The sequence below is a fragment of the Macrobrachium nipponense genome, chromosome 30, assembly GCF_015104395.2.
Source record: "Macrobrachium nipponense isolate FS-2020 chromosome 30, ASM1510439v2, whole genome shotgun sequence".
Classification (NCBI taxonomy): Eukaryota; Metazoa; Arthropoda; class Malacostraca; order Decapoda; family Palaemonidae; genus Macrobrachium; species Macrobrachium nipponense.
In genome coordinates, this window is record NC_087218.1 from 26,978,524 (window position 1) to 26,991,826 (window position 13,303).

The window sequence follows — 13,303 nt, forward strand, 5'->3', positions numbered from 1 at the left end:
ATTTTTCAAAGGATCCAATGTTGAAGAAATATATCCTTTTTTATGAATTAGTCGTCAAATTATTTTGCTAACTGTGCATAAGAGATAGGGGTTTCCCCATAAAAGTTGATAAATTCGGATGGCGATATTAGATTTTTTTTTGTGGTGGGGGTGGGGTGGGGGGGTGGGGGTGGTGGTGGTTTGGTGGGATGGAATAAAAGCGGATTGGTAAAAGGAAAACCACTACAGATGTTAAATGAAAGAAAAGAGCTAGTCAGCCTTAACTTGTCTTGTACTGTACTTGAAAGAACTTTTTCTTCCAGCTAATTATGCTTTCTCAAAATGTACAAAGTAACCCATATTCTTCTGGGATATATAATAGGTATCTTTATACAACACACACATACACACGCATATATATATAAATATATATATATATGACTGGTAAAAGTGTTCTGTAACAAACAGAATTCCATCTAATAAAAGGAGCCCATAAAAAACACCAAAATGTAGAGAGAAAAGTACTATATTTCAGAGACTTGCTGTCCTCTCTCTTCAGGTATTATGAATGAGAAAAGTTTACAGAAAAGGTGGTATTTATACCAAGAGATTCGTCCACAAGTAAGCCAATTTAGGTCACCCCCGCTGATAATCTTCCTTTAATCTTCTTGAAGCGTTGGTTTGAATGAACACTGCGTCGACGATGTCCGATGTCCAATTCCCTTTTGAGATGTTCATTACCTGCTTCTCTTTTATTAAGGCCGATTCCATCATTTGACTCTTGTACCGGCAGTTGCTGCTATAAATTACACGTGACATATTCCAGTTTATTCTATGGTTATGTTCATTTATATGATTGAAATAGCCGAGTTCTGTTGTCCATACCTAACTGACCGTTTGTGTTGTATTAATCTCTGGGGAAGTGATTTACCTGTAAATCCGATGTAAGATTGGTCACAGTCCTGGCATGGGATCTCATATACCCCAGAGTCTTTGGGCGATGTCTTTTGTTGGACGTTAATCAGGGATTTGGCTAAGGTATTTGGGTAGGTAAATGCAAAAGGGTTGGATTTCCCAAGGGTGTGAGTTACTCTCTTAATCGTCTCCAGATGGTTGAATTTTTATTTTATTGTTGGGTGTGTCTCTGGTCTTGTCTTTAGGGGGTCGGTAGAAAATTACGTTTGCTTTTTGAATTGCTTTCTCAATTATATGGTCAGGATACTTTAAAGATGAAAGTTGCTTGCGAATTAGTTCAAATTCTTTTTCCAGGAAATCTGGGGAACAAATTCGTAAGGCTCTTAAGAATAGGTTGCTAGCTAGACCTATCTTGATAGTATTGTCATGATAGCTAAAGTAGTGAATATATGAAAGTGAGAACGTTGGTTTTCTGTATATGGTAAATTTGTATTCTGTCGTGTCTCTGATTATTAAAACATCAAGAAAAGGAATTTTGTTGTCTGTTTCCCATTCAACTTTAAATTTGATGCTGGGCACTAATGCGTTTAATTTTGAGAGGAATTCATTAAAATTACCCCACTTATTATCCCAAAATGTTAGTATGTCATCCACGTATCTCATCACACCCTTGGGAAATCCAACCCTTTTGCATTTACCTACCCAAATACCTTAGCCAAATCCCTGATTAACGTCCAACAAAAGACATCGCCCAAAGACTCTGGGGTATATGAGATCCCATGCCAGGACTGTGACCAATCTTACATCGGATTTACAGGTAAATCACTTCCCCAGAGATTAATACAACACAAACGGTCAGTTAGGTATGGACAACAGAACTCGGCTATTTTCAATCATATAAATGAACATAACCATAGAATAAACTGGAATATGTCACGTGTAATTTATAGCAGCAACTGCCGGTACAAGAGTCAAATGATGGAATCGGCCTTAATAAAAGAGAAGCAGGTAATGAACATCTCAAAAGGGAATTGGACATCGGACATCGTCGACGCAGTGTTCATTCAACCAACGCTTAAGAAGATTAAAGGAAGATTATCAGCGGGGGTGACCTAAATTGGCTTACTTGTGGACGAATCTCTTGGTATAAATACCACCTTTTCTGTAAACTTTTCTCATTCATATACCTGAAGAGAGAGACAGCAGTCTCTGAAATATAGTACTTTTCTCTCTACATTTTGGTGTTTTTATGGGCTCCTTTTATTAGATATATATATATATATACACACACACACACATACACACACACACACACACACACATATATATATATATATATATATATAATATATATATATATATATATTATATATATGTGTGTGTGTGTGTGTGTGTGTGTGTGTGTGTGTGTGTGTGTGTGTGTATTCCCAAACATAGAGAAAGATTGGCACAGGAATTGAAATAAAAAGTCCCTGCAAAATAACCCCAACTGCATATAATTACAATTTTCAGTGTCGGAATCAATCATGGAAGAACGAGTGGTTTTGGCAGCCTCAGAAGAGGGCATAGACGAGATCAAGGGTCTGAGCGATGCCCAGGCTATCTTGACCCAACCTGACCAAGTCCAGGCCGTTGAGAGGACCGTTCTGACCTGGCTGAAGCAGATAGGTAATTTATCTTTTTTGGGGTAACGTTCCATGAGGTTTTGTAAAGTTGGTACATTTGTTTATAATAAATTGCCGCTGTTGATAAGGTTTGATTTAACCTAGTCTTTTTCATATTTTTCAAACAGTGGTACATTGCTCTTACAAGACCTACAGAAAATAGGCAGATTTCTTATTTCTAACACCTAATATTAGCTATAACTTATTAAAAGTGGCAATGCAGTGCATTAGTACCTTAAAACAATTCTTTTATTTCACTTACATTTTATCTATTTATTTATTAATGTGTTAGATTATTTTTTCTTTTCTTATTACCTAGCTCATCTTTCTATATTTCCTAGTATTCTGTTACTTGTTTCAAATGAACACCATATTGTTCGGGATGAAGAGGACTTATCTTCTGAATAATAATAATAATAATAATAATAATAATAATAATAATAATAATAATAATAATAATAATAATAATAATAATAATAATAATAATAATAATAATAAGGGATCTTCCAGGGCGACTCACTGTCCCCACTACTCTTCGTAGTAGCCATGATTCCCATGACAAAAGTACTACAGAAGATGGATGCTGGGTACCAACTCAAGAAAAGAGGCAACAGAATCAACTATCTGATGTTCATGGACGACATCAAGCTGTATGGTAAGAGCATCAAGGAAATAGATACCCTAATCCAGACTGTAAGGATTGTATCTGGGGACATCAGGATGGAGTTTGGAATAGAAAAATGCGCCTTAGTCAACACACAAAAAGGCAAAGTAACGAGAACTGAAGGGATAAAGCTACCAGATGGGAGCAACATCAAACACATAGATGAGACAGGATACAAATACCTGGGAATAATGGAAGGAGGGGATATAAAACACCAAGAGATGAAGGACACGATCAGGAAAGAATATATGCAGAGACTCAAGGCAATACTCAAGTCAAAACTCAACGCCGGAAATAAGATAAAAGCCATAAACACATGGGCAGTGCCAGTAATCAGATACAGCGCAGGAATAGTGGAATGGACGAAGGCAGAACTCCGCAGCATAGATCAGAAAACCAGGAAACATATGACAATACACAAATCACTACACCCAAGAGCAAATACGGACAGACTATACATAACACGAAAGGAAGGAGGGAGAGGACTACTAAGTATAACTGCGTCAACATCGAGAACAGAGCACTGGGGCAATATCTGAAAACCAGTGAAGACGAGTGGCTAAAGAGTGCATGGGAAGAAGGACTAATAAAAGTAGACGAAGACCCAGAAATATACAGAGACAGGAGAAAGACTGACAGAACAGAGGACTGGCACAACAAACCAATGCACGGACAATACATGAGACAGACTAAAGAACTAGCCAGCGATGACACATGGCAATGGCTACAGAGGGGAGAGCTCAAGAAGGAAACTGAAGGAATGAATACAGCGGCACAAGATCAGGCCCTAAGAACCAGATATATTCAAAGAACGATAGACGGAAATAACATCTCTCCCATATGTAGGAAGTGCAATACGAAAAATGAGACCATAAACCACATACAGCGATGCCCGGCACTTGCACAGAACCAGTACAAAAAGAGGCATGATTCAGTGGCAAAAGCCCTCCACTGGAGCCTGTGAAGAAACATAGGCTACCTTGCAGTAATAAGTGGCACGAGCACCAACCTGAGGGAGTGATAGAAAACGATCAGGCAAAGATCCTCTGGGACTATGGTATCAGAACGGATAGGATGATACGTGCAAACAGACCAGACGTGACGTTGATTGACAAAGTCAAGAAGAAAGTATCATTCATTGATGTCGCAATACCATGGGACACCAGAGTTGAAGAGAAAGAGAGGGAAAAAATGGATAAGTATCAAGATCTGAAAATAGAAATAAGAAGGATATGGGATATGCCAGTGGAAATCGTACCCATAATCATAGGAGTACTAGGCACGATCCCAAGATCCCTGAAAAGGAATCTAGAAAAACTAGAGGCTGAAGTAGCTCCAGGACTCATGCAGAAGAGTGTGATCCTAGAAACGGCACACAGATGAAGAAAAGTGATGGACTCTAAGGAGGCAGGATGCAACCCGGAACCCCACACTATAAATACCACCCAGTCGAATTGGAGGACTGTGATAGAGCAAAAAAAAAAAAAAAAAAAAAATAATAATAATATCACTCATTGATGTTGCGATACCAGAATAGAAGAGAAAGAGAAAAGATTGATAAGGTTCAAGACCTGAAAATAGAAATAAGAAGGCTATGGGATATGCCAATGGAAATTGTATCCATAATCACAGGAACACTAGGCACGATCCCAAGATCCCAAGGAACCTGGGAAAACTAGATGCTAAAGTAGCTCCAGGACTCATGTAGGAGAGTGTGCTCCTAGAAACAGCGAACATAGTAAGAAAAATGATGGATTCCTAAGGAGGCAGGATGTAACCCGGAACCCCAACGCTATAAAAACCACCCGGTCGAATAGGATGACTGTGATAGACAAAACCTGATAATAACTTACTAACCTATGTAATTATTGGCATTGATACTCTTCCCCCCCCCCCCCCATAAGCTTTTCACTTTTCCTGGTTGAAGTAACAAAACTTACATCATTAAAACTCTTCCCCAGAATCCGTCCTCATCGAAATGGAGCAACTTCGTCAGGAGACAGACGACGCAGGACCCCAGGATGAACTCGAGTACTGGAAGAGGAGGATGGCGAAGTTCAAATATCTCTCGGAACAGATGGAAACACCGCAGGTTGGTCGGTTTTACTTTCATAGGGGTGTGTTTTTTCCAGTAGGCAGATTGGGTGATAAGTCTAGTTGAGCCTTTTTTAAAAAGTAATTGGCATGATGTGATGACTAAGTAATTGTTATTTAATTCTTCAATTGTTTGTATATTTCAAATTCTACACAAGAATGGCAATAATTCGCATGAGCTTGCGAAAGTGCAGGTCAGGATACAAATGATTTATTAATCTTTTGTTGTTTTTAATGAAGCAGTCTTTATGCCAGCACGGGTTCTTGCTCATAGAGCAGCTCGTAGGTCACTTTTGGATGTGCAGGTGAGATTAAGGATATGAATGTGAATTTCTTTATTATGATATATGGATATGCCAGTGAAAATGATATGTGTGAAATAAAAGGTTAACAGGCGAAGTTACAGACCTCTTTGAGCCCTAAGACACCCGTCAGTAGGAGAGAAAGGACGATAGTAGTGAGTACAGTCGAGTCAGAGATAGCCACTAAAGAAAAATGAAATATTTATCGTCGGGAAACCATAAAATCTATAGAGATTCAATACCATTTTTAACTTACTTGAGCAAAGAAAAACCCATTGATATTTCAGTGGAAGGAAGCGATGGAGGAAAACGAGGAAATTTTTAGTTTTAGAGCAAGCAAAATATAGAAGTCATAGCTTAAGACTTAAGTGGTAATGAGAGCGATAGTTAGAAAATTTCGGTCGTTGGACGTGAGGAGGCGGAAAAAATGGGAAAGGAAGGCTTTTAGTACCAGAAACAGGATATTGCTAATCAAATGATTAACCACTATCAGAGTACTTGTCACGGAGCTGCTGTCGAAGTTCATCCCCTTCGGGGGAAATGCAATGGTGGTTGCAAATTTCTTCCCACAGTTCGTTTAACAATGGATATAGTCATTCTCTTTCTTTTTCATTATTTTTTCTCTCCCAGTGTTAGCGGTTCTACTTTTTTTCTCGCTATCAGCGGCTTTGATTAGGGCTTCGAAAGGTCTCAAGTTAAGAAAAGCACCTGTGTCTGTTGTATTTCCGAGCTTGAGACTTGAGGTACGATGACGGGATTAGGAGTAGGTTGAGGAGGATCTGGGTTAGGAGTAGGTTGAGGAGGATCTGGGTTAGGAGTAGGTTGAGGAGGATCTGGGTTAGGAGTAGGTTGAGGAGGTCCTAGGGCAGCCCGTAACTAACCCCAGCTTTTGACAGGTAAGAAAACAGGGATTAACTCTAGGCCTTTGTTTCTTCACAGAGGTAAAAGTACAATTATACAGATGTAGAACATATGAGTATCGAATAAGTACGGATGGTTGAATGAATGATGTTTTGAGACAGAGTGGTACAGTATGAATAAGGGGACGATAACGTCGTCGGAAATATTCGCCGAAAACCTATTCTTGAGATTTTGTGTTTTCTCCCTAGCTCGTGTTGGCCGCATGGAGCTTTGAGTTGATTCATCTGCGAGAAAGCCACGGGGTTGAACGCGTGTGCTTACAATCTGATTTCTGAGAAATATTTGTTTAATTCTTCAACTGTCCTTATATTTAAAATTCTAAATAAAGAATTGCAATAATTGGCATGAGTAAAATTTATTCTATTCTTCAACTGTCTTGGAATTTAGAATTTTAAATAAAGAACAGCAATTCATAAAAAATGCAAATACTTAACAGAAGTATTCACTCTTCCATAAAGTATTTTATCATATTTTGAGTGATGATTACAAAACAATTCCTAAAATATGGAGGTATATTATTTACTGGAGGTGTTCACAGAACCATACAATATATTGTCATGTTTAAAATTTCTGAATAAAGAACAGCAATTTATAAAGTATGGAGATATTTACCAGAGGTACATAGATTACTTTGTCATATTTCAAATCATAACTAAATCATTATAATATACACTTCAGTCTACCATACAACATTTTGTCATATTTCAAACTCTGAATAAAAATAGAAATTTATTATTGAGATATTTACTACAATATTTCAAATTATGAATTAAAAATAAAGAACAGCAATCCATAATATACAGAGATATGCACTTCACACTACCGGACAACATTTTGTCATATTTCAAATTCTAAATAAAGAATGGGAATTTATGAAATATTCCTGAAACCCCGCAACTAACTCACAGGTGCGCGGAGCGATCCTCGTGTTGCAATTGGCAAGATCCAAATCACTGAAACTCTGGAAGGACACCGACGCCAGAGTCACCCACAATTTAGCGGAAGCGAAGGACAATGTCAAATTCGTTTACGCCATCGAGGAGTACTGTCATCCCCTGTATCTTAATGATCCTGTAAGTCTTGGTGTTATTCTGTAAATTTCATCTTAACGATCCTGCAAGAATTGGTGTCATTTTTTAAATTACTTCTGTATGTTTCTATCTTGTAAAGTAATTATTCTCATTCCTGTACCTTAATGAGCTTCCTGGTCTTAAAGATATTTCCGGTCTTGGTTTATAGTGTATGAGGTTTCTTTTTATTTAAACCCGAGGTATCACTAAACTCCCATATTATCTCTATATCATAGTGACAATGAAAGTTTTGGAGTAATTTAAGATAGATAAAGTTTGGTATCAACGTTGTTTTTTTGTGGATACACATGTACGTGCATAAATATATAATTGTACTTGTATATATATATATATATATATATATATATATATATATATATATAATATATGTATATACACACACACACACACACACACATATATATATTGTGTGTGTGTGTGTGTCTCAGTAATTGGGCGGCTACTTGGAAATCTTACCTTAATGATAAATAATATTGCCAAGACCAGGAAGAACATTCTTTATTGAACGAGCTTTCGAGGTATAAAACCTCATCCTCAGGCTGAAAAATTGACAACGATGAGAAATCACTAAAATTACAATAAAATGAATTGTCCTACTAAACTCTTCTGTAAAAACAAAAAATACAACGAACAGCACATACAAACTAAACAATTAAACATAAAATTACAAAAAAAAATATAAAAATACGCAAAACAACATAAAAATAAAAATAAGGTCAAAGGTCAAAAAACTACCATACTCAAAGTAAAATGGCTAACGACCCACTTGTGTACCTACTATGAAATTGCACGATAGCCTGTTGAATAACGGACAAGTTATTCAGCGGACTACAAAGTCCGGTCTGTTTGAGCAAAAAGACAGTGCGTACTCTAAAATCCAGTTCAGTGAAAGTATGTCTCTGTGCTAAACTGTGTTCCCTTATGGCAGAAAAGTGTTTAGAAAGAAGGAAACCTAGTTCTAACAGAAAGACATCTGTGTTTAAAAATTCTGTATCTGAGCCAACGGGAACTGATCCCACGCAGTTTGTTCACCTTTCACTTTATTTTTATCTTTATGTTTTGAGTTTGTTTGAGTTTTTTTTCGTAATTTTATGTTTAATTGTTTAGTTTGTAAGTGCTGTTCGTTTTATTTTTGTTATTTACTGAAGATTTTAGTAAGACAATTAATTTTATTGTAATTTTAGTGAACTCTCGTCCTTGTCAATTTCCCAACGTGATGATGACGTCTTTGTGATTAGGGGACCTGGGTTCGTTTCCCGGTACCGGACATCACAATTTCTTCAAAAATTTCTTTGAACTTGGATCTAAAGGCTTTGTAGTGACAAGCGTATCCAAATAAGAGCAAAGAATTCAAGAAGTTAAGAGGCTTTTGTGGCTATTACAGTTGCATATGTATCTGTGTATTAATAGGCTAATTCTCCATATATTTAGTTTAAACCTTTATATATTAATATAAATAATGATAATATAAATATATATATAATATTTATATATATATATAGTATTTGCTATATAGATATATATAATAATTATTATTATATACATAATTAGATATATAGGTAATATATATATGTGTGTGTGTATAATATATATTCATATATATTAGATATTATTAAGAATTATATATACACACACACACACACACACACACACACACACATATATAATATATTATATATATATATATACTATATATATATATATATATATATATATATATATCGAACTACAAATGTCCTTTAATATCTAATTCGCTCTACCTCGGAATTAATATATTTTCATATATGTTTAACCGAGGGGGAAGGGGGAATTTATTAAGCGATAATAGAATTGGCGATCGACAGGCGCGAACCAGCGACCTCTCAATTCCAGGACTGGCAGTGAAGCCTTAAACCACCCCGGTGTCGGGGTGGTTTAAGGCTTCACCGCCAGTCCTGGAATTGAGAGGTCGCTGGTTCGCGCCTGTCGATCGCCAATTCTATTTATCGCTTAATAAATTCCCCCTCGGTTAAACATATATGAAAATATATTGATTCCGAGGTAGAGCGAATTAGATATTAAAGGACATTTGTAGTTCGATATATGTATATGAATCACGGTAATGTGATAGTATATATATATATATATATATATATATATATACTATATATATATATATATATATATATATATTATATAGAGTATATATATATATATAATATATATATATATAAGTCTATCATATGTATATATATATATATATATATATATATATATATATATATATGTATAATACATATATATGTATATATACATGACAGGAAGTAGTTATAAACACTTACAAAAGTAACGAAATGAAAGCTATTCATTTTCACATTTCTTTTCCTCATGGCAGCCCGGGATGACCCCTTATATAATGATGCTATTCAATACTGTTCGGATGATTCATTCCATCTCGAAATACTACAACACTTCAGAGAAACTGTCTGCGCTCCTCATTAAGGTAGAGTAGATGATGATCATTTTAATGAATACATGGGGATAAATGCGAGTTTTGAAGGCATATAAAAATTGAATTCTGGTTATGAAGAAATACTAAGAGAGAGCCTCTGTTTTCATGAATAAAAAAATGTCAGGAGGGTGGCAAGGGAGCTGGCTTACCTAACAATATTTAACCTAACCTCACTTTATGCGGACATTAATGTAAAAAACTACATTTAACCATTAATAGTTCGTTGATGAAAGTAGTACTGAGTAGTGTTATCTTGATGTCTTTATCAATTTTGATCAGAATTCGGGTGATATTAGCCCTTTGAAGGTGAAAATATTCGTGTGACCAAAAGAGCTTATCGTGTGATTAATACAGTTTCATAAGCACCATGTAGAAGGATTTCGTTTTAAGATATACAGTATATTCAGGAAGTATAGATTTTTTGAGAGGAAATTGGCTTCTATAGTAGACTCACATTACCAGTGCAGGTGATGTCTAGGCCAGTCCCTTACGACGCTTCTGACTGGCTGTTGATAAGCCAGTCATGGGGCTGGAAACTCTCAGTCTCTCTCGAGAGTTTACATAGGCAGGATGTATGTGCCACCTCTCCCGAGCGATAGGACTTTCAAAAGTATCCCTCAGGAGAGGTGGAACATGCATCCTGCCTATGTGAACTCTCTCGAGAGACTGAGAGTTTCCAGCCCCATGATTGGCTTATCAACAGCCAGTCAGAAGCGTCGTAAGGGACTGGCCTAGACATCAGCTGCACGGGTAATGTGAGTCTATTATAGTATGTTGGCATAATACCATAACCACAGTTTCTTTTCTTTTCTGCAGAAATTCGGGAATTATACCAATGCAGAAAATGAAGAGCTTATTGTATAATTTTACGTATAAAATTCCCCTTTATATGTATCTTTATTGTTATTATTATTTTGTTTTTGTTTATCACAGTTCTCCAATTCGACTGGGTGGTATTTATAGTATAGGGTACCGGGTTGCATCCTGCCTCCTTAGGAGTCCATCACTTTTCTTACTATGTGCGCCGTTTCTAGGATTTCACTCTTCTGCATGAGTCCTGGAGCTACTTCAGCGTCTAGTTTATCCAGATTCCTTTTCAGGGATCTTTGGATCGTGCCTAGTGCTCCTATGATTATGGGTACAATTTCCACTGGCATATCCCATATCCTTCTTATTTCTATTTTGAGGTCCCGATACTAATCCATTTTTTCCCTTTCTTTCTCTTCAACTCTAGTGTCCCATGGTATTGCGACATCAATGAGTGATACTTTCTTGATTGTGTCAATCAACGTCACGTCTGGTCTATTTGCATATATCACCCTATCTGTTCTGATACCATAGTCCCAGAGGATTTTTGCCTGATCGTTTCCTATCACTCCTTCAAGTTGGTGCTCGTGCCACTTATTACTGCAAGGTAGCTGGTGTTTCTTGCACAGGCTCCAGTGGAGGGCTTTTGCCACTGAATCATGCCTCTTTTTGTACCGGTTCTGTGCAGGTGCCGGACATTCGCTTGCTATGTGGTTTATGGTTTCATTTTTCGTATTGTACTTCCTACATATGGGAGAGATGTTATTTCCATCTATCGTTCTTTGAACATATCTGGTTCTTAGGGCCTGATCTTGTGCCGCTGTTATCATTCCTTCAGTTTCCTTCTTGAGCTCTCCCCTCTGTAGCCATTGCCATGTGTCATCGCTAGCTAGTTCTTTAGTCTGTCTCATGTATTGTCCGTGCACTGGTTTGTTGTGCCAGTCCTCTGTTCTATTTGTCATTCTCCTGTGTCTGTATATTTGTGGGTCTTCGTCTACTTTTATCAGTCCTTCTTCCTATGCAGTCTTGAGCCTCTCGTCTTCACTGGTTTTCATATATTGCCCAGTGCTCTGTTCTCGATGTTGACGTAGTCCTCTATGCTTAGTAGTCCCCTTCCCCCTTTCTTTCGTGTTATGTATAGTCTGTCCGTATTTGCCCGTGGGTGTAGTGCTTTGTGTATTGTCATATGTTTTCTCGTTTTCTGGTCTATGCTGCGAAATTCTGCCTTCGTCCATTCCACTATTCCTGCGCTGTATCTGATTACTGGCACTGCCCATGTGTTTATGGCTTTTATCATATTTCCGGCGTTGAGTTTTCACTTGAGTATCGCCTTAGAGTCTCTGCATATATTCTTTCCTGATTGTGTCCTTCATCTCTTGGTGTTTTATATCCCCTCCTCCTCCTCCTCCTCCTCCTTATTATTATTATTATTATTATTATTATTATTATATTATTATTATTATTATTCACAAGATGAAAGCTATTCATATGGAACAAGCCCACGGGGGCCACTTACTTGAAATTCAAGCTTCCTGGGAATATGGTATTTGAAGAAGTAAGAGGAGGTAAAGGGAAATACACAAAGAGGAGAACCCATTTATCAAAAAAAGTATTTCCCAGTATCTAGAATTAATTCATATAATATAATAATTTATAAAGTTTCGTATAGGCCCCCTAGGACAACATTAGTCTAAGAATTCCTGACACAACGATTAATTCTTTACCGATTCAGATCACGAACCAGATGATAAGAGCTTGCCAGGTGTACATATCGTGTCAGGGCCAACACACAATCTGGTCACAGCCTCGGTCTGAAGTCAGGACCAGGATTCAGCATTGCTTGAAACTGAACTCTGCTTATAAGACTGCTTATCAGAAAACAAAGGTATGTTGTTATTATTGTCAAGAGCTTTCTTCAGAAGGCAGGGCAGTATGATGACAAGAGTTCTCATCAGATACCATGATCGCTTTCTTATGAGCTAAAGATCGATGTATATCTTCTTCTTTCAATCTTGACTGAAGAATCTCTCCTCCTTTCTTTCCGTCGAAGGAAAAACTGGAGGCGATGCCTGGAGAGCGACCCTTTAGCTTCAGCGAGCAGTACGTCTTCGGGAAGTTCGACGCCTTCTGCTGCAGACTGAACAATATCACGGGTCTCTTCGACGACATGGACAAGTTTTCGGGATTTTTCGAAGGCAGAGCGGAATGTGAGACAAAATTCTCATTGTTTGTTTCATTTTCAGTGATTGGTGTTGTAATTGTTTCATTATAAAATCTTTGTTTTTAGGTAATGTGCGCGTGTGTGGTTATAATAAAAACAATTTTTTTAAAGAAGGTTCAAGGAGCTATAAAAATTTAATTTTGATTTCCTTATT

At 37.1% G+C, this 13,303-nt stretch overlaps 1 protein-coding gene across 1 annotated transcript in view; it reads left to right on the forward strand.

Moving 5' to 3' along the window:
- LOC135202094 (dynein axonemal heavy chain 5-like) overlaps positions 1-13,303 on the forward strand; it is a 99,120-nt gene that overhangs the window by 66,967 nt on the left and 18,850 nt on the right. Inside the window, 6 exon segments of the mRNA XM_064231346.1 lie at positions 2,407-2,562; positions 5,184-5,314; positions 7,448-7,612; positions 10,005-10,112; positions 12,661-12,813; positions 12,979-13,135. Coding sequence (XP_064087416.1) covers positions 2,407-2,562; positions 5,184-5,314; positions 7,448-7,612; positions 10,005-10,112; positions 12,661-12,813; positions 12,979-13,135 — 870 coding nt within the window.